The sequence below is a fragment of the Centroberyx affinis genome, unplaced genomic scaffold (genome assembly GCF_046629955.1).
Source record: "Centroberyx affinis isolate AG114_WGS23_722 - 3 ecotype Tasmania unplaced genomic scaffold, CSIRO-AGI_Caff_v1 ptg003378l_1, whole genome shotgun sequence".
NCBI lineage: Eukaryota > Metazoa > Chordata > Actinopteri > Beryciformes > Berycidae > Centroberyx > Centroberyx affinis.
In genome coordinates, this window is record NW_027281367.1 from 145,559 (window position 1) to 165,659 (window position 20,101).

A 20,101-nucleotide genomic window follows, 5' to 3' on the forward strand; every position below is an offset into this window, starting at 1 on the left:
ACATAAACACCTACACACACCTACTGTATTAACTGTCTTTCCTCTCTTCCCATCCTATCTCTCTCTCAGACGGACTTTGAGAAGGATGTGGACTTGGCGTGTCAAACAGGTGAGCCCTATCTGTGTGTCTCTCTCTCTCTCTCTCTCTCTCTCTCTCTCTCTCTCTCGCTCTCTTCATCTTCCTTTGTAGCCATTTATCATGGGATTAGCGTAACAGAGAGGCAATGGAGAGCTGTAACATTCTGCTTTGCTGCTGTGCATGTCAATGGAATAATGGGAGATGTGGTACAACTCTGCTCACTGGTGGGCGGATTATTATGCCTTATCAATCACACCGATTCTGCCCAATGAGTGTTCAGACAGCATATGTTTGGATGAGACTGTGTTTAATTGTGCATGATAATAACGTGATTCAATATGTGTTCAGGCCTGTTTTGATCAATGGGACGATCTTGGTGTGAGTGAGTGTGTGTGTGTGTGTGTGTGTGTGTGTGTGTGTGTGTGTGTGTGTGTGTGATAGTGCACGTATACATGTGTATCAGAATCTAGGTGCTTCAGTTTGTGTTGTGTTATGTAAAATTAACACAGAGTCACTTTCCCCCTCCACCCTTGCAGAGAGAGGACACCCATGTAAGTTTGCCACCCAATTGACCTACTTAGCACTGCCTGGTCCAGGCCTAGACTTAAATAACTCCTAGACCGCTCTCTGGGCCTCTCCTGCTGGATGCAGATCTGAAGGGGTCGGATTGGTCGGGCAGTCCATTTCCCAACACCTGTCCAGTCCTTTCAGATCACTTAGCACCAGCAGAGCAGGGAAACAGAGGAGACGCTAGGTTTTGTATTAAGTTGCAGACAGTCTCCTTGCTTGTATGCTCAGACTCAGCAGGATTCAGTCCCAATTTTTGAGCAAGCATGTAGCTTGATGTTTTGTCACATCCATGCAATTTACATGAAACAGATCTGTGCTACATGCTTTGGTCTAGAATTGGATTTCGGGCCTATAGAGTGAATATTATTTCCTCTGATGGCAATATAATGAGCATGATATCCAGCATGACATTACAGTTTGATTATTTTTGGACCATAGATTGATTTTAGTTGTTTAGATTAGACATTGTCTCTTACTAGCATGTTATACTGTAGTTCATTTTACAATAGCTATTCTAGAAATGTGTCTAGTATTTTCTTTTCCTGAACAACATGCATGAAAGCTAACCCAAAACCACTGTAAGAAGTAATCTCAGATTCTGTTCCATGAAGTGAATTGTGGAGTCGACGACACACACACTCATGCACGCACAAAAACGTACATTCACACACACACTCCCACACTCCTACACTCACGTTGATATATGACAACAGGGCAGGGAATAATGAGTTCCCATGGTGACCAAGATACAGGACGGGCTTCAGCAGCGAGGGAATTCAGCTCCATTTCATTTGAAGCACACTGCATTTTACACTGTGGCCCTTTCTCCGAGCTTATAAAAATCCTGGCTCACCAGCAAATCCTGAGATGGAGCGAGACTTTAGGTCACAGTGTCAGGGACAAAACTCATCTCAGCCAGTATAAACCACATAAGCCCAAAATGAGAAGTGAAACTTTTCTTTGGAGATGCAATCTGTTTTTGTGCGGCAGGGCTAATAAAACAGCACGGCAGTTCCGAGCTAAATCGAAGCTGCAAACATGTTTCCGTATCAATACCTCCCTGATTTATCTCCGCATCTAAATCACTAACATTGCATTTATTCATTGGCGTTTGCAAGATATGTTGAATAGAGCAATTCTACATATACATATATCACATTTTGTAACTCCTGTTTATCTTTCTTTGTCTCGAGGCTTAGGGAAATTCTTGCCTTTGCTCAATTTATCTTTTTCTCCATACTACTCCCTTATCTCTCTGTCTTACCCACATCTACCTCTTGGTTGACTGTCTTCTTTTTGGCATGATTTATATCCTATCAATCACCTTCTATCCATTCATCATGCATTCTTCTCTCTGCCTTTATCATCTTGTCAATCTGCTAATGTTTTTTTTTATCTGCTTTGCATGATCATTCTTTCCATCTCTTTTACCTCTTTTACCCATTTCCCTTTTATTTTCTCCTTCGTCTTGCTTATCATCTATCTACCTACTTCCTCCTCGCTTGTGCTCTGTGTATTTGCTCCTACTTTTTGGATCCTTCTTTTATTCCCCTCTCCTCTCCCTTGATCCCGTTTCTCTTCTTCCTTTCCCTTTGTCCCTTCTGTCACTCCAACGGCCACCGCTTCTTTTCGTCCCCACTAATTACCCATACTCCTGCTCCCTGACCTCACGCTTCCCTCCCTTCTCTCGCTGTCTCCACGGCTTCTCTTGTCTCCCTCATCTCCCTCCAGTCATTTTCAAGGAGGTGAACACCTGTAACCCGGCCACCATCACCGGGACCCTCTCCCGCATCTCCCTGGACGACGAGGACGATCCCAAACTGGCTGCCCACCAGGAGGGGGGAGTGGGGGTCAACTTCAGCTCCCTGCCTGGGAACATCCCCCCTCCCAACCTCATCGTACAGGTATGGTAAAGGAGTTTGGGTTGACTGGCAGTTTAAATGATTAGTTCAGTTTGACTTTGACTTTGTCCTAAATCAGAAAAATCAGGGTTCTATGTTCAGGCTCAGCAAGGGCATCAATTCACTGCCTCCGAGAAATGTTTGTAGAACTAAAACTCCGATCTGCGCCACACGTGCCGTACCCAATTGACACCCTTGTGGCTCTACATGCTGATGCCTTATCTTGTGTTTTCCACAAGGTTCCACCCCTGGGGGGTCTCAACGAGCTGAGCGAGACGCCCCTGAAGAAGGAGGTGAATGTGGATCAGCAGAGACAGCAGGGGCAGCAGCGCAGCGGAGCGCCCGTCTACCTGTGCACCGAGAGTGGCCTGGGCTGGGCACGGCCGCCCACATCCTCCAACACCTCCCAGGACGGGAGCGCTGGAAGCGGGGGAGGAGGGGAGGGGGACTACATGGTCTTACCTCGTAGGACGGTCAGTCTCAAGCCCCCAGTGCCCTCCTCCCAAGGAGGGGGCCTGGGACTGGGGGGCGAGGACAAGCCCCTCAACATCGCGGTGGAGGACCCTCCCTTCCCCCCACCTCCCTCTCCCCTGACCCTCCACCCGGCCGAGAGCGAGGCCTACCCGGCCGATTTTGTGCCGCCCAGCGTGGGCGACATGAACATCGCCATGAACCTCAACCGCTCCTACGGGACGATCAAAACCATGCCCCACGGGCACGGCCACATGATGGCTCAGGGCGGTCTCGTGCACTCCCACGGAGGGCACATGCACTCCCACGGGCACTCGCTCCAGCTAAAGCCAGGCCAGAGGCCGTCGGTCAGGCAGATCCTGACGGGGGGAAGCACGGTGGAGAGAACCAGGACCCTGCCGCGCAACCTGGGCAGCACCAACGCCAACACCAGCCTCTCAGCAGGATCCCTGGAGGTGGGTATGGAGAGGTCGAGGGATGGAGGGAGGGTTCCCAGAGGTGGTGCCGCTTCTTCACTAAGTCCACCATCCATCTGAACTCTTGGTTTGAAGTGGGAGGCGCTGAAGTTGGGGCTACACAGGGTGAAGTTACAGTAGGGGAGTCAGAGACTGAGACGAGAAAGGGAAGAAAGTGGTGAGGAAACTACACTGCAAAGATGTCCATATTAACAAGTCATTTAGTCTCATATTCAGTGTTAAAATCTTGTTTTTCTCAGAAGAAGTGAGAAATTCTGCCAGTGGGGTGAGATAATTCCACGTGTTTCCAGTGCAGTTTCCCCTGTGCAATGAATTTTCTAGAAACACGCGCCAATACCTTGAAACAAGTAAGAATAAGGCAAATCACTCTACAAGTATCAAGATAATGTCACATAAATCAAGTCTTGAAACAAGTTGATATGCATTGAAATCATCTTACCCCAGTGGCTGATTTTTTTATTACTTCTGAGAAAAATAAAGATTTAAGACTCAGTATTAGACTAAATGATTTGTTAAGAAGACTTGCTGAGATATATGAAAGGTTGTGGGAGGAGAGAGTCTCTGTTAGTGTAGCTATTATCCACACAGTTAAATGAGTGTTGGCCTTCAAACATACACCCACACACAAACATCTCCCAAAGTCACCTCTCAATTGTTACGACACAATGCATACAGTAACATATGGTCTAAAACACTGTGACTAGCACACAGTTGTTTGCTGTGCTATTACACTCTGCTATTACAACAACTATTATTTTCAGCTGAGTGGTACTTATTGCTCGCTGAGACAATGTGTGGAAATGATAGTTATTCTCACATTGACAAGCACCTTCTTATCAGTTTGCTCTGTGGGTGTGTATGTTTGTGTGTGTGTGTGTGTGTGTGTAATCCCCCCTTAGCCCTACAAGGTGGCACAACAGATGGACCGAGACAGGCAGGATCAGAGGAAATACCCCTGGTGAATGTCTTTCAGCCCACCTTAATTACACACACACACACACACACACACATATCATCATCACAGACACGCACACAGATTCAACTCTCACAGACCAATGTGCACGTGTACACAGTCACACAGGCGCACACACACACACACACACACTTTGGATCTTTCCCCAGTGGCATCTTGCTGACTCACAAGGTTGATTAAGGAGATGGAAACGACACTTTCACCGAAAAGTGCAGATGCTTCATTTAGGGCTGAGGACGTTAAGGACGAGTCATTAAATCTCATAAAAAATCTCTGTCATAAGATCTACGAGTGCACTCATGAATATCAAAAAATTTCTGCAGAGAAACCTGTGGGATGTAATTTACCAGTCGCTGCTGTAATTTTACCCTATTTGAATATGCTTGATTTGGAGATGGATATCCGAGCGTGCCCCTCAAGATTAAATCAGTGCAGAGCAGTGTTTTACTCCTGAATTCAAACATGGCGCCGCATAATGGAGGGATCACAGAAATGTACTCAAGGAGTGTTCATTTCACTGTTGATTTTCAGCGAGAGGCTTGTAAATGTTAACTCTTAATGATTCAGTCAAACTGTGAAAATGGCTCACAGGGGGATATTACCCTCTCATGAGAGAGAGGGGAAGGCAGAGAAGTGCGGCTGAGGGAATATTGAACATGTAAATACTGCATTTAGATGAGTATGCATTTACAACAAACTCTTGGCTATAAAGCTCAGGTTGTCGTATCATTTTGTATGATGAATATGCAAACAAATGCATAAACGGTGTGTGATTGTGGCCGGCTATTATTTGAGAAAGGATTTCCCTAATGAAATATGTACATGAGTGGGTTCATGACTGCTTTATGTGTGTCCTCCCCAAAACATGCATATACATATGCATGTTGTATGTCTACCATAATACTGAGCAAACTCAATCATGGAATCTCTCTGTCTAAGGTAAGGATTCACCAATCCGCTGTAGGTGGATAGGAATTGCATTGTGCTGTACATGCAGTGATGGGGGTGCGACAAAGTGAATAAGGCATCTTTGTGTCGACATACCACTACTCCTCTATCTGTCTGTATTCCTGTACCTTTTAAAACCTTGGCTGCCAGAGCACCAAATCAGCAACTACGCTCTCTTAAAGAATGAACACCGCTTTGAACTAACTGTAGAGAGCAGCGCCTCTCAGTGCCTAATGCGAATCTGGCAGACAGAGAGAGACAGAGAGAGGCAGATAGGAAGTGAGAGATGGAATGTAATGCAATGCAGTCAGAGCCAGGGCCATGTGTCAGGGCCAGATGAGTTGGAAATGTCTGCAGCTGTTAAATTGGCAGCTTGTATGCCACTCGCTAGAGCTACACAGGCACTTAAAAGAGAGCGGCGGAGTCCAAACGAGATTACAGGACGAAAGCCATTCCTCAACTGTTTGCTGCAGCTTTTTTTTTTTTTTTTTTTTTTTTTTCCCCATCGGAATGTCTCCAACAAAATTCTCCAAAAATAGCAAAGGGAATGATTTATGCTGGGCTTGTAATGATTGTATTTGAGAGGATGTGAGCCAAGAAATTATTATTTCATTCTAATTCTGGGTTATTCCACTTCACTAATCTCATTACGTTGAAATAGGCTGAACAATTTGCTTTTTGCCTTGACATTTGCAAGAATATCTGTATCATGTTGGGTAGCCAGTGCATATTAGCCATCCCCCTTTATACTGAACAATGGCACTGAGAGATAGAGAGAGAGAGTCAGGCAGGGAGGCAGGACAAGGCAGAGAGGCATAGAGCTGAAGTGTGTGTTTCCGATAGTGGAGAGGTGGTCATTGATGCTGTCTTCTCTCCCCCTGCCCCCTCCTCTTCCAGAGGAAAAGAGTACGGTACTCTGAGCTGGACTTCGAGGTAAGATCCCGCCCCTTACCCCTTCCATCAGCCTGTCTCTGCTTACGTGTGCTTCCGCCAGGACTTGAGTAACGCATAGAGGAGCCGATAGCATTGCTAAACCCCCCCCCCCCCCCTCGCGCCTGTGTCCCCCCTGCACTTAGAACAATGACTTGTTCCAGACCTACCACACGTAGTATGCTGTTTCTTCAACAAAGATCTTAAACCTTCCCCTACCCTGGTCTTGCTAGTTTTGGTCTGCACCGCATCTTTTGATCACCAACTTGTGTCTAGTTGTATTTTAATGATTTGTTTTATGAGTCAGTCAATTGCATCACTATCAAAAAACATCCCACTGACATGTAGAGTGTCATGTCACCGTTTTGTGTTTCATAAATCCAAGGTTTTCAGAGCAGAGGTGCAGTATTACTATATCAACCGTACATGCAAAAAGGTCCTGGTTGAAGAAACAGCCAAGTAGAGTGCTTTTTGTGTCTGAATGAATTATAGTAACTCAATTATAGGTTGACAAGTGAGTGGCTTTGGTTGGTTGGCTGGTTATATATTTGTTGGAACGACATGAGTTGGCAGTGTGTGAGTGTGTTTGTGTTAAGTGTGTTCTCCATAGAATGACCCGGGTATCCTGTGAATCTCCAGTCTCCAGCAAATATTCCTTTTTAAAAACCACACATAACAAAAAATCCAAACCCTTTGCATTGCTTCTTTTTTGTGAGTATTGGGTTTCATTTACACTGTTGTAAAGACTGGACATTCACCGTCCACCGTGGAGGCATCATTCATATAGAAGGTATGTGTGGTTTGGAGCTACTAACATTGACTACGGCTGATCATCCAAGCTAATCCTTTTACTGATCTAGCAAACCTCGAGTCAGTAGTTGCTGTTGCATGAATCTCACAAGGAGATTGGATCTCCTCAAAATGGCCTCCTTTTTGTTTTGAGCCAAGATGAGATCAAACTCTTTTTTTCCACCAATTGAGCATAGACTCTTGGGAAAGAGGCTGGAAAAAATGAAAAGATCAAATAGGGAAGATGTATGGATACTACCAGGATGTAGTGGAATAAATTTTAATGATGTAAATTTATAATACACATTACTACATTAAGTCCCATCAAATTGATGTAAGTTATATGAGAATATGGTCTTCTAAGGAAAAAACAAAACAAAAACAAATTAATACACATATAATATATACATATAAAGAGTGTCACCGACCGACTGGAGGTCAGGGTTTATCCACCTACTACATGACTGGACACTACAAAATATCACCTCCCTGAAAAACTAAAGCCGTGTGACTCAGACAAGGATATAGTGAGAATGAAAGAAAAAAAAAAAAAAAAAGAAAAAAACAAACAAACGCAGAATGCAAGAAACAAGGGGCACCTTCTTAGCCGACCAAAGAGACGAGAGTGCCCGCTCTGAAGTAATTGGAGCCGGTGCTAAGCGCCAGTCCTGGCCGGTGAGTGTGCGGGTGTGTGAGTGCTGGCATCTGGCCCCCGTTGTCGCTTTCAACCTCGCAAGCTGCTTTGACGATTAGCTACTGCCGGGCGGCTCCGGCGCTGCCCATTAGCGCAGAGAGACATCGGCGGTGGCAGTGACAAATGCGGTTTGCTGTCAGAGACTTTCACTGCAAAAGATCAGGATTCAGCCGCCCCGCTAGACAGACGTGTTCAGAACGCGGGGAGGCCGGTATAGAGAGTTTCCGTCCGCTCCGGGGGAGTGTTCAATTCCGGTCCATTTGTCGGACACTTAACGAGTCGCCGCCGACTAGCAGCCGCCAAGCCGTAACAATAACACTTCCCGTCAGTAATTTTCACCAAATTTTCACTAAAATGACTCCTCTGCAGCACTCCCGGGTTCCAAATTCTCAAAGACTGAGGGAGTAGATGATGTATGAGTGTGAGCCAGCTATCGATCGATCTGTCGCCCTCTCTCTCTAACCCCTTTTCATGGCTGGCATCGCTGCAGTCCCTCGGCCTCCCCCCCCCCCCCCCCCCCCCCCCCCCCATTCCTCTCCCCCTCGCCTGCCCCTATTGGCCCCCTTCCTTTGACTTTCTTCTTTTTTTTTTTTTTGGTTTCTATTCGTTTCATTTTTTGCTGTCCCTTCCTTTTTTCCCTTCCAGAAAGTGATGCACACTCGCAAAAGACATTCTGAGCTGTACCATGAGCTCAACCACTCGTCCAAGTTCCACACCATAGACAGGTATAGCAGGGACCCAGCCATGTCCACATTCAAGGTAAGACCCTCGCCCCAGCCGCGGGATGGGAACCCCCTCCCCCGTAACCATGCACCCACACCCACCCCCCCACCCCCTCCCGCACGTTACCACACCCCTAACCCCCCCCCCAAACTCCTATATACCTGTGCCCCACACAAAGGTCAACCCTTAACACTAAAGCAGGGCAAAAGCGAGTGGTGTGATGAGTTTACAGAATCATCACTGGCTAAATATTCTCGGCACTGTGGTAACGCCGTATTGGAATGCAGCCTTCAGACAATCACATTCATCAAAATTCTGAGCGAAGCCTCCACTCATTTACAAACATGAGGTATTTTTTGAAAGCGTTTGTATTCATTATGGTCTTTTTTTTCCTCCTTCTAAATTACTGCCCAGGAAATGCGAAAAGATTGTTTGACCTAACAAAGGAACTTGAATGTAATGTGAATATGTATTTGCATTGCCATTTGATCAATTCACTGTACTTATTATTACCATGTCCGTGGAGAATGGGACAATAACTACCTGATAAATATAACTTTAGAGGCTCTTTCCATTCCAGCTTTCTTAAATCCCTTTTATGCATGCAGTAATAGGCCTGAATTGATTTCATTCCCTTAGCTAGTTGGTGCCTTATTAACTACCTGTCAAAAACAATTGGTCGCAAGAGCTGTCACTTGATGGCTTATCAATCATGGCCAGTTAATGAAATCCAAATCCTGCAATTTAAGCCCGTTGCCCTTATTTCTCACCCTTAGCAAATTACCTCACCATAATGCAACGCTGACTTAATCAACATGTGTGCCTAAGTACAAGTGTGTAACTGTGCTTTATGCGTCTGTTTAATTGACTTCTTTGTCTGTGCATGTGACAGTGTGCGTGTATATGTGTGTGTATGTCTATGTGTGTGTGTGTTGGGTGGTGTTTGGGCGGGCACCTGCAACACAGCAGCGTCTTTGAATCATTAATGTGCCATTAGCAGCAGACGAAAGAGTCCCCGCTCGCTCTGCGCTGACCTTCAGAGGGCCGGTTTCATTAAGATTTAAACACACGTGCACGCACTCTCTCACACACACACACACACACGCACACACACTCACCTCATCTGCGGAGCTGGAGTGCGTGGAGGCATGATGAGTTAGTCAGCCTTGATAGGTGTACTTTCCCCTGGCATCGGCGGCATGCTGGTTCACATCTAATTTACACCGTCAGCGGAGGAACAGAGGCCAGGCTGACATCTCTCATATTCCCCATGCCATGCAGCCACACACACACACACACACACACTGCCATTTCCCAATGCCAGACCGGCGGCCTTTTCCTTCACTCTTCATTTGCTCAATGTCTTGATCAAGATTTTCGTGAGCGTTGGCCGACTCCCCATTCATTACTGCCAACCAAATATTTTATGGAAGCAGAGAAAAATGGCAGGCCGCTTGCAAGGCATGAGCCATATATTAAGAGCCGTGGTTCTCAAGAGTTGTGCCGCGGCATGCTAATGTGCCTCACAGGGAGCTCAGGTGGGATTATACTCAAATGTAAAAGAAGTCAAAGGCAAGGCACACATAAAAGATTAGCTTTATTTGATCTAATTGAGTTTCATTGGCACACATATGTCCTCCAGGTTAATGACGTCACCGACGTTATGAAATGAAAGGCCAGCATAGATATGGCTAACTCATCTGAATCAATTATGTTAAAAGTAGATAGGCTATGCACTTAAAAGTGAATAATTACACTGATAATGCTATTAGTGTCAGGCCTTTGACAGGACCCAGCTTGAGTTCAGCTCTGCTGCTGTCAACATCTCACTTTGAGAGTCACCCCCAGACACAGAGATGCTGACTATACAGCAATTATGGAGATGAGAAGAGTGTGTGTGTGTGTGTGTATGTGTGTACGCATGCTTGCATACTTGAGTGCCTGCATGTGTGCTTGTGGGTGGGCGTGCATGTGTGTGTGCGTGTGTGTGTGTGGCTTAATGTCCGTCCTCTTGTTTCTTTGTTTGTGTGTGTTTATCGGTTTTGTATGTGAGATCAGTGTGTGGCACCGACTGCTTATGAAGCAGATGAGCTGAGTTTGGGAGATAACAATTACTGCCTGAGTAATGGTATAAACACCCTATAATAACTTTAATAACCTCCTTTCTTTGCCATATGACAGACAGTGACTGGATTTTCACCCTACACACATAATACCACACGAATGCTGTGATTTAATAGCAAACATAATTGCATTTCACTGGGATACCTTCTCACGGATGGACACTCAAAGCACTGTGGAGGGTTGATAATCACCCTTAACTTCATACGGCCAATTGACTTAGTCACTTAAAACACTATAGAGTGTTTTACCTATTTATGATAAAGGCTGTCGGCCAATTGAAGACTTCCAGGCAAGACCAGTGGATGGAACACCCTCACTTCCCCTTACCTACCTCACGATGACTCATCTACCTCAACCAGCTACCTCATAAAACCCAATAACCCCTGGACTTTTGCAGGGCTCTCTCTCCTCTCCAAGTGCCTAAACAAGTGTTTTAACTTAGACCCATAACACCCTGTAACCCCGTCTAACCATCGAGGCCGGTGTTCGTCCCCCGCAGGTCCCCCCTCCCCCGCCACCGAGACAAAGCACCGAGCCGTCGCTAGCACGCAGAATGTCCCTCGTTTACAAAGAAAGTCAACGTAAGCCATGCTAAACCCCACATAAATCAAGTGCAGTAGAGTCCCTTTAACCTCCTCTAAAGTGCAGGTTGATGCACTACATGATTATCTCATAGTTTGCCACTGTGTCTGTGATCTAGGTTCCCATACTGCAAAAACATACTTTTCACATATAATTCAGAATAAGCCTAAAGAGATGGTTCAAAATATACAAAAAGGGGAAATAATGTGTTTATACATGCATGTGACATTCATTCCAAATACATTTTGGACGCTGGAAATACATTTTCTTCCTATGCACTGTTATAATACATACTGTATACGAAATATATTTTGCGAATGAATGTTGTCTATATGTGCAAATACATTTTTTCCCACTTTTTTTTATATTTTGAAACGTATCTCTAAACAGGCTATATGTGTAATATATTGGGCGGTGTGGGGATTTTAAGTCTCACACCAAGAACAGATAATGATTAATGCTAACATTAGTTTATAGTGTACATGACACACCAGAAAGTCTTGTATATCAAGACTATAATTCTCTGTAATTAAACACAGCACAGACAGTGTCAAACTATATATAATCCATGTAGCTGGTCATCAACCACCGCTAGCGGCCTGTCCACTCATAGTGACGTGACTGTATTTGAAGTTTAAAGACTAGATGGCCCCCTAGTGGTGTGGTGGTGTACCAGACAGCTCAGTTCAACACCGCTTGTATCCCTTGTGCTTCTGCATTCATTTAATGAATGCTAATGCCCATTCCTCAGTCAACAACCCATGCAAATCCATTTTGAAATTCACAAAGTCCTCTTCAATGGATTAGTGAGTTGGGTTGATTGGGAGTGGGTGTATCTCCCATGCTAAGATGCAAACATGGGAGTTTTTTAGTTTGTTGTGTTTTTGGGGTTTGTGTCGTGATTACTTTAGCACCCGTTCCCACTCTGACTGTGACGATCCATGCCGTTGTTGTGTCCATTTCAGTGCCTGAATGAAACTTTATGACCTTAACGCTGTAACAAAGTGATAAATCAATTCATAAAAACAATGACCCATCCAAACAGGTTTATAATCACCTCATAAACCATGATACTCTATCCATAAACTAGCTCATTGAAACCCCTTGGCACTAAAAAGGGCCAACCACGATGCGCTTTGTATGGGTGCTGATGAGAGGCTCTCAGAACTATCACAAAGGCTTATGGGGTCAGGAGAGAACTGATCCATTTTACTTCTCTGGAAAGGTAGGATCTCTGTGTTGGCCATTGAAGAGATGAGTGGATATCAGAAAATGTGCCATAGACACACACACACACACATACTCATGCACACACACACACACACACACACAGACACACACATTTTTTTTCTACTTTCACATCTTATCCAATTTTCTGTCTAAGTGCAGTGGGCTTAAAGTGGTCTTGGGCATTACATGTACTATCACAGATAGAATCCACATGCTTCAATCTCCTGATCTCCCTCCCTCCCTCCCTCTCTCTCCCTCTCTCTCTCTCTCTCTCTCTCTCACTCACTTCCTTTCTTTTCCTCCCCCCATCCCGTTTTCCCTTTTCTCTCTGTATCATCCATCCACACTGTCGTTTAACTCCGTCTTACCCATTTAGTATGTTAGCAACTGGCGCTAATCCCTTTACTCTATCTACCACGCTGATAGCTGGAGGTTGTTAACCTCCAAGTGATGACTCAGTGTTAGCGTTAATAGATAGAAATGGAGGGGAAGGACATGACCGGAAAGACCGGGAAGGCAGACACCATATAACAAGACTCCCCATTAACTTCAATGTTAAAATTGTCCTTGTCCGTCTCGTCTTCCTGCTCAAGCTGTCAGAACTATTCCTGCAGTAAATAAATACCACAGCTTTGTCTTGTCCTGTCACATATTTTGTTGTTATTTTTGAGAAACAAATCCATGACCTTTAAAATCCACTTGGTATAAATCACTAAAATGCTAACTGGCTAACTTGGGCTAACAAAGGCCAGTTGCATGCTGTGACACAAGCATATTTTTTCCCCTGCTGTTCTTGTAGTTACATATATTTGTAGTGCAGAAAGGTGCACAGCAACTCTTTTGCATTTTCTAAATTGCCTGCAGGAAGGAGACAGATTCTCACAGTAGTTACTGGGTGCTAATGTTAGCTTGATAGCTATTGTTGTGTCCCTGAATTAAGTCGGAAACAGAGAGATATATCAATTACAACACTTGTATTATGGCAAAAGTTTCACTAAAACTCAAAATAAGTAAAGACAGACTGAATCGTAGGTGACGGAAAGTGGGCTTCTTAACATTACTGGCAATGGAGAGAATAACTTCCCTTCTCCTTGCTTCCAGGTTGGTGCTCTAGTCGGTTTCTATCTATAGTGCTCGCTGTGGCAGGGCCCATATGGCTGCAAAAGGATGGAGTCTATTTTCATTGTGTTTCCCATAATGGAGACAGACTACAAATGGAGTCGATGGGGTTACAGTAAGTCAGCCAGGGAGGCAGCGAGGCAGACTGGCTGCAGTATGTATGCTAGCGTCTGTGCTAATGTTTAGATTTAGAACAGCTTCTGCCCTCTGTGTCGGCCTCCATCACTATGGAGCTAGCCTGTCTTTTTCTTCCTCTCCACAGGGTTCAGAAGGTCCTAACTCAAATTTGCATGCAGTGCCCAATGATGCAGTGTTGTGCTTCCCTGTATGTTGGGGCGTGGGCGTGTGTGTGTGTGTGTGTGTGTGTGCATGTGTTCGCATTCACTGCATAATAGCCTAGCTGATGCATTTTTCAGCTCTCAAATGGGATATATTTCCATCCGTCGTCTGCTGTGTTCTTGATTAAATGAAGCGTGCTTGGCTTCCCTCTCCAGATAGATAGTGAGGAGTTGTGTGGAACGCAGTGGGATGGAGACAAAGACAAAGGAAATAAGTACCCTACTTTGTTGTGATTTTACTCATGGTAGATCAGAGCAGGGGCAGGGAGCGACTTTTCTATTATGAGAGATGTATTTGCAATTCAATCTAAATGGCTGTAGGCGTAAGTGTGAATTCTATGATGAAATCCCAGTCTATTAGACTATATATGGAAATATGTGGTGGTAGTCAAAGATGATTCCTCCATTAGCCTGCCCCATAAAAACGAGGTGAGACTGGGGGTGCTCTCTTTATGCATTCACAGTTAAGATTACTGGCTGTTATTGAAATTCCAGCAATGTTGTTAGGCCACAGAAGGGAAATTTGGCTAAGGTAATGTGTATGCTTTGAAGATTCTCATGTAAAACGAAGATGTATAATTTTAAATGACAAAGACCCAATTTTTGTTGATTCAGTGAGGGCAATTTGACTGCACTTGCAAACCCCCTAGGTCTTGGTAGTCAATTTGCTGGTATTAAGCTAAGGGGCTTCTATTTCACATTCCAGCAATAAAGCAAGTCCTCCCCTTTTCTTCCTCTTCATATCTCACTCTCCCCTCTATTCGTCCTCACGGCTTGACATTTTCTCTCTTGCCGTCTCCCTCGTTTCCCCATTTCTCCCTCTAAACTCAGCCCTCAGCGGCACGATTGAGGCATTAATTGAATAATTAATTCCTCTCATTAGCTTGTTTTTAATTATTTCCTTGCCCCCTTTCTCCGTGCTGAGTATAAACTCATCAACTGTTTTCTCCCTTCCACACAAATTGCCCATGAAAACCGAGGGCTGGCGCAGCGTAGCGTTAGCACACCGGCTCTATCAGTGGCTCCTAATGAGGAGACGGTTAGCCCGGGCGGAACAAGCCTAACACCGGCTTCGTGCACCGAGAGGCACAATGCTAATTTAGCTCATTTAGTGTCCTTGGGCCAATTAAAAGGAGGTGAAAAGGGCTGAATCGCTAGCTGGAACCGTTTTCAAGTCCAGAGGCCTGGCCTTGGATTGCACTGCGCTGCAATGCACAAGCCCTGGCTGCAGCAAGCCGAGCCTGTGTGTCTGATTGCTCGTTTGTTTGCGATGTGTTGCACTAATGGAATTTATTTGCCCTACATTCTCCAGATTTGCCTCTTTGAAGGGCCTTATTACTTGTGACACAAATTCCTTCTCAACTAAGGGGTAAATGGTGCTAAAGACTGCTATGCCCAATTACATCTTTTTTTTGTGCCCCTAATAAAATATGCTGGTGCTGAATAGGCACTCTAGATTCTATCATTATGTGGAGGGTAAAATGAAATGAAGTAAGACATAGAGGGAGGGGCAGAGAACAAAGACATCTTCAAATAGAGTTCTGGTTCAATGACCCAAAGCCCACTGATAACTGTAAAACCACAGTCATGTTCTGGTATCCACTCATTCTGCTCCTGTACTGTTTGACGTTCAGTTGTACTTTCATTTTGTTCATGTATATACTGTATGTCATTTGAGTTTGCTTCATGTGAGCCTCTCACTCAATGTCTGTCCTTTCTAAATGTTTCTTTACCTTACTGGTTAACTTTTTTATTGATTTCTATTTTTTGTTTTCTGTTTTGTTATGTCCTTTGTTGGCTGACTGGGCGTTGTGTTGCATGCTTGTTGTCATGTCCCAGTTTGAATGTAGCCAGACAATCCGCAGACCCATGGGCATCCAAGTCAACAAAGGTAAAATTAACCCATTGACCCACAACCACCCGTCCTCCCCCATCATCCCTCAAGACCGCCTGCCACCTTGCTAACCCAAATCCAGACATAATCTCCATTCCATGGTCCAAATGAGGGGCACTCTCTCGGAAGAGTGGCTGTGTGGGCCTCATCCACCTGATCCTGTAGTGGAGGTGTCTCAAGACAAGTCAATAGATGGCTTTAGATCTTTTCTCAACTGTATTTTACCTACTGAAACCCTACAAACTCTGTTTTCTTCTCTGAGGACATCTAGCTTTGTCATGCTTACAGTTTGTACCATGTTCTCGCAGAACATTTCATAGCAAATTTAGTTGTGCCATTTGTCTGTGAATAATGTCCATAATTTCTGGGTTTCTTTTGGCAGAAGCTGTCAAAATACCATGTAAGAGATGAAAGTATGTTTTTGAAAATGCATAATGCATGTATTTGGACATGACAGGCTAAATCTATTATTGGGAACTGGCGAAATGAACTTAGTGAGAAAGAAAAGAGAGATGAAATAGCGATATATCAAGAAATTGACAGGGTGGAGGAAGGAAAAACAGAGGGGAACAAAATAAAAGTCTGAGAGGCACAGCACGAGGTGGAAAGGTTTATGTGTTTAAAGCCAGAGGCAGAACACACACACACAGTCAGCAATGTCTAATTTACAGCCCAGCTTTAACCACTTGTGTTGTGTTAACACATATAGAATCAATAATGCAGATAGTCTAGATACCATTTCCATGCAACAATGTCGGATCAGATATCCCCTTTCAACAATATTTTGAAAACAAAGTTAGAGTTACAGAAGCCTCTATCTCTGTATGCTTAGGCTCAGGTTTTAAAAATGAGATCACTTTACTCCCACATGCCATGCTCCCTTTTACATTAGTTGCAATTGCTAGTGGTAGTGTGTAGGATCCTTAGATTATTCTGTCCTTGCTTCCTTTGACAGGTCAAGGTGTTACTTGACAACATAGTGTGTTCCAACACTATTTACCGTTCTGACATCGCCTGTTAGATCCTTTTCTGTGCTGTGTGGGACAGTATGTTTCTGTTCATGTGTGTATGATGTGCGAGTGTGTATACGTGTTGTGTTTACTCATGAGAGACACCGTGAAGGGGGATTCAGAGATGGAGAGAAAGAGACAAAAGGGGGTAATGTGTAAACACAGGGCAACAACTGCCTGTTCACCGCTGAAGGTGTGGGAACAATGCTATTGTTTCAGGGCAGAGTTGTCAGTGACTGTGATTCCCCCCCCCCTCTTCTCTCTCTTTCTTTCTCTCTCGTCCTCCCTCCTGTCTTTTCCCTCCCATTTCATCACCACAGAGGGAAAAGCGATGGAGCATTTCGTCTGCCGGAGGTGAAAAGAACTCGTCGAGTGTAAGTAGAGGGGATCTGGCAGAGAGAGAGAGCAAGAGAGCAGAGGCAAAAGCGAGGGATGAGATGGTGGTGGTGGGGGGGGGGCAAGGAGGCACGGAGGCAGACAGAGATGGCGAAAGGGAAAGGATAGACATGCACTAGCAGCACAATCGCGTTAACCTAGTCTCCCAGGGATAAAGTTGGGCTTAACTGCAGCATTACCCACACTCCTGCATTACAAAATGTTCCTTCGCCAGCGTTTAGCATGCAAATTGGCTCCCAGATTATGCCTTTTGTATTCATTTTACCAACTGTCAGGCTGCGACGCAGGCAGAATGATAATCAGGCAGATATTGCCCCCTAGCGGCCTGGCGATGAACACCACACAGCGAGGGGGGGAGGGAACGTCGTGCCGCTGCAGATCAATGAGTGTGTGTGCGTGTAAGTGTGTGTGTGTGTGTGTGTGTCTGTCTCAGGTAGAGGGAGAGAGACAGAAAGAAGGTGTGAACATCTCAAAGAGACTTCCATTATGTAGTTCATGAGAGTCGGTGCAATGAAGGGAAGGTGGGAGTGTGGAAAAGGAATAGGATGAAAAAAAAGGCAAGAGAGGTGATGGGAGATGGGTGGAAGAGCAGATCCAGTTATTCTATGTTCTCCATTCTGGTGGATTACACACATGCAAACGTGTGCACGTAAACGTACATGCTCACGTGCACACCCATGGGGGTAAGCGCATTAGGTATTGTCACTGAATTCATTCTCTAGCACTCTCTAGCACTCATCTTGGGATACAATGCGATGCAAGATAACACTGGAGATCCTATGAATTCATGCTCAGAATGAATTCATATTGAGATTCATACAAATGTAGTCCAAATAGCTCTGCTGTAATTTGGGCCTGTCATTGCCTTGCATGAGGAAAGCACTTCGAGTAGACTGTCTTCTACTTGTCTTTGTGTGTTTTTGTTCCACCAAGTCATCCTGGCTACCTATCCCTAATGTCTACCCAGCTAGCTCTTCCTGTCTCTGTGAAATCATTATCTCCGCAAGATAACGATCCCCCAATTTGAATAATTGCCTTTATCTGATGCATAATGCTGCCTCTAATTCCATTTTCGTTAAATCCCCCAACATGTATTTTACATGCATGGAGGGCCCTTCTGTGGACCACATGCAGCGATCACAGAGCCCAGCCTTGAGACCGCATGCCAGATCAGTTAATCTCAAAGTCACTGATTGGGAGAGGTGGGAGATAAAGGGAGACCAGGTATCACCCACGTAAATAATAAAAGATAAGGAATAGTGTATTTGATGAGAGGAAGGTGGGGAATGCTTATTAACTCGGTGTGGTACTGGTTTTTAGCATTCGGTAGGTTGTTAGTGTGGCATCATAGGGTTTATTGATCTGAAGAATTAACGGTGAAGAAGAAGTGGCACTGAGTTATTAATGGTAAGCCACACGTTATGGCCTCTCGGTGGGTATGTGGATAATTGCAAGCTGCAAAGGATAGAGACATTAAATGAAATTCGACTTGTGCTGTGCGGCCGCGTGTTTCCAACTTATCCATCTCCAAATCTTTATTCTCCTCGATCAAAGCGAAGGTTTCCAGGCAGGGCGTACCCCTCTCCCCCGCTGTTTTTAAAAGAGATTCTGTACCTTTTAATTTGTTCTATATGGCCCTTTCCCCCCTCTCCATCAGGACAAGTCAACCCCGGAGGACCAGCGCTCCTGGGACAGCTTCAAGACCATGACCCCCGAGCTGTCCATCGTGCCTGGGGAGCAGAAGGATCGGATGGAGCTGCACAACAAGACCTGGGACTCCTCCTCTGCTAACACACCCGACTCATCCGAGGGAGACTTCCAGACTGAAGTGTGAAAAACACACCAAACCTACACACACATAGATAACATACGCCCTCATACTGAGATACAGATGCACACAGAGATACCGACTTCTGAAAAGCTATACACAAGTACATAAGTGCAAAACACACACACACACACACACATCTCACACACACTGCTCCCCATCTCCTGCGATGTGCTGTCAGATCCTATACTGTATTTGTTTACCGCTGCAGTGGACAGACGAGGAAAGAAGACTGTTCTACTCTATATTTTCGCAAAGACTATTGAAATGAAAGAACAGGGGCTTGACACGTCTGTGAGTGAGGAAAGATTTTTAAATGAACTAAAAAAAAAAAAAAACTATGAAAAACTGTTTCTGAGAAAAAATGTCTTGATTTTATTCTGGAGAAAAAAAAAAAGAAAATCTCTTTCACCTGTTTGATGATTTGGAAAAAAAAAGAAAAAGAAGAATATTTCTGCACCGTTCAGTTCTTTTTATAGCAAGGGGAAAAAATCTCACTGAAGTTTCTCACACTGTTAGACCCCCTAGGCACCTTTCCTTCATTTCTCTCCTTTTCCCTTCTAATGGATGACGAAAGCACTCAATGTTTCAGTCTTTATTATTATTATTTTTTTCCCCTTTTCTTCATTTAGAAGGATTGGGGATGGGGGAGAGGGAAAGAGCTGCTCATTGATATGTGCCATCTTCTGCTTTTTCCGAATTTCCAGTTCCAACAAACCCCTCCATCCACTCCTGTCACAACCTCTGTGTCAACATTATTCCCTTTTTTTGTATCTCCTATGGTTTAGTTATAAAATGTCCTCCCCTATGGTTTGAAACTTTTGATGAAAAAATAATATGATTGAAACAAATAACTATCAACTGAGTTGTGTTCTATGGTTCTAACTGTTCAAGAAGAGTCAATTTCTTTTGGGACGATTTGGTTTGGTTTGTGCTTGTGCTGCCTTTTTTTTTTTCCCTTTCTTTCTTTCCCTGTGAGAATTTACCCATGTGGAATTTTAAAGGATGATTTATAACACACACAGC

The 20,101-nt window shown here is 44.6% G+C and overlaps 1 protein-coding gene across 1 annotated transcript in view; it reads left to right on the forward strand.

Annotated features, from left to right (window-relative positions):
• Positions 1 to 19,081, forward strand: part of adgrb2 (adhesion G protein-coupled receptor B2) — a 132,758-nt gene extending 113,677 nt beyond the window's left edge. Inside the window, exons 27-32 of the mRNA XM_071538952.1 lie at positions 70 to 109; positions 2,381 to 2,553; positions 2,790 to 3,476; positions 6,316 to 6,351; positions 8,477 to 8,590; positions 18,905 to 19,081. Coding sequence (XP_071395053.1) covers positions 70 to 109; positions 2,381 to 2,553; positions 2,790 to 3,476; positions 6,316 to 6,351; positions 8,477 to 8,590; positions 18,905 to 19,081 — 1,227 coding nt within the window. The remainder of the gene's footprint in view (positions 1 to 69; positions 110 to 2,380; positions 2,554 to 2,789; positions 3,477 to 6,315; positions 6,352 to 8,476; positions 8,591 to 18,904) is intronic.
• The last annotated feature ends 1,020 nt before the right edge of the window (positions 19,082 to 20,101 follow it).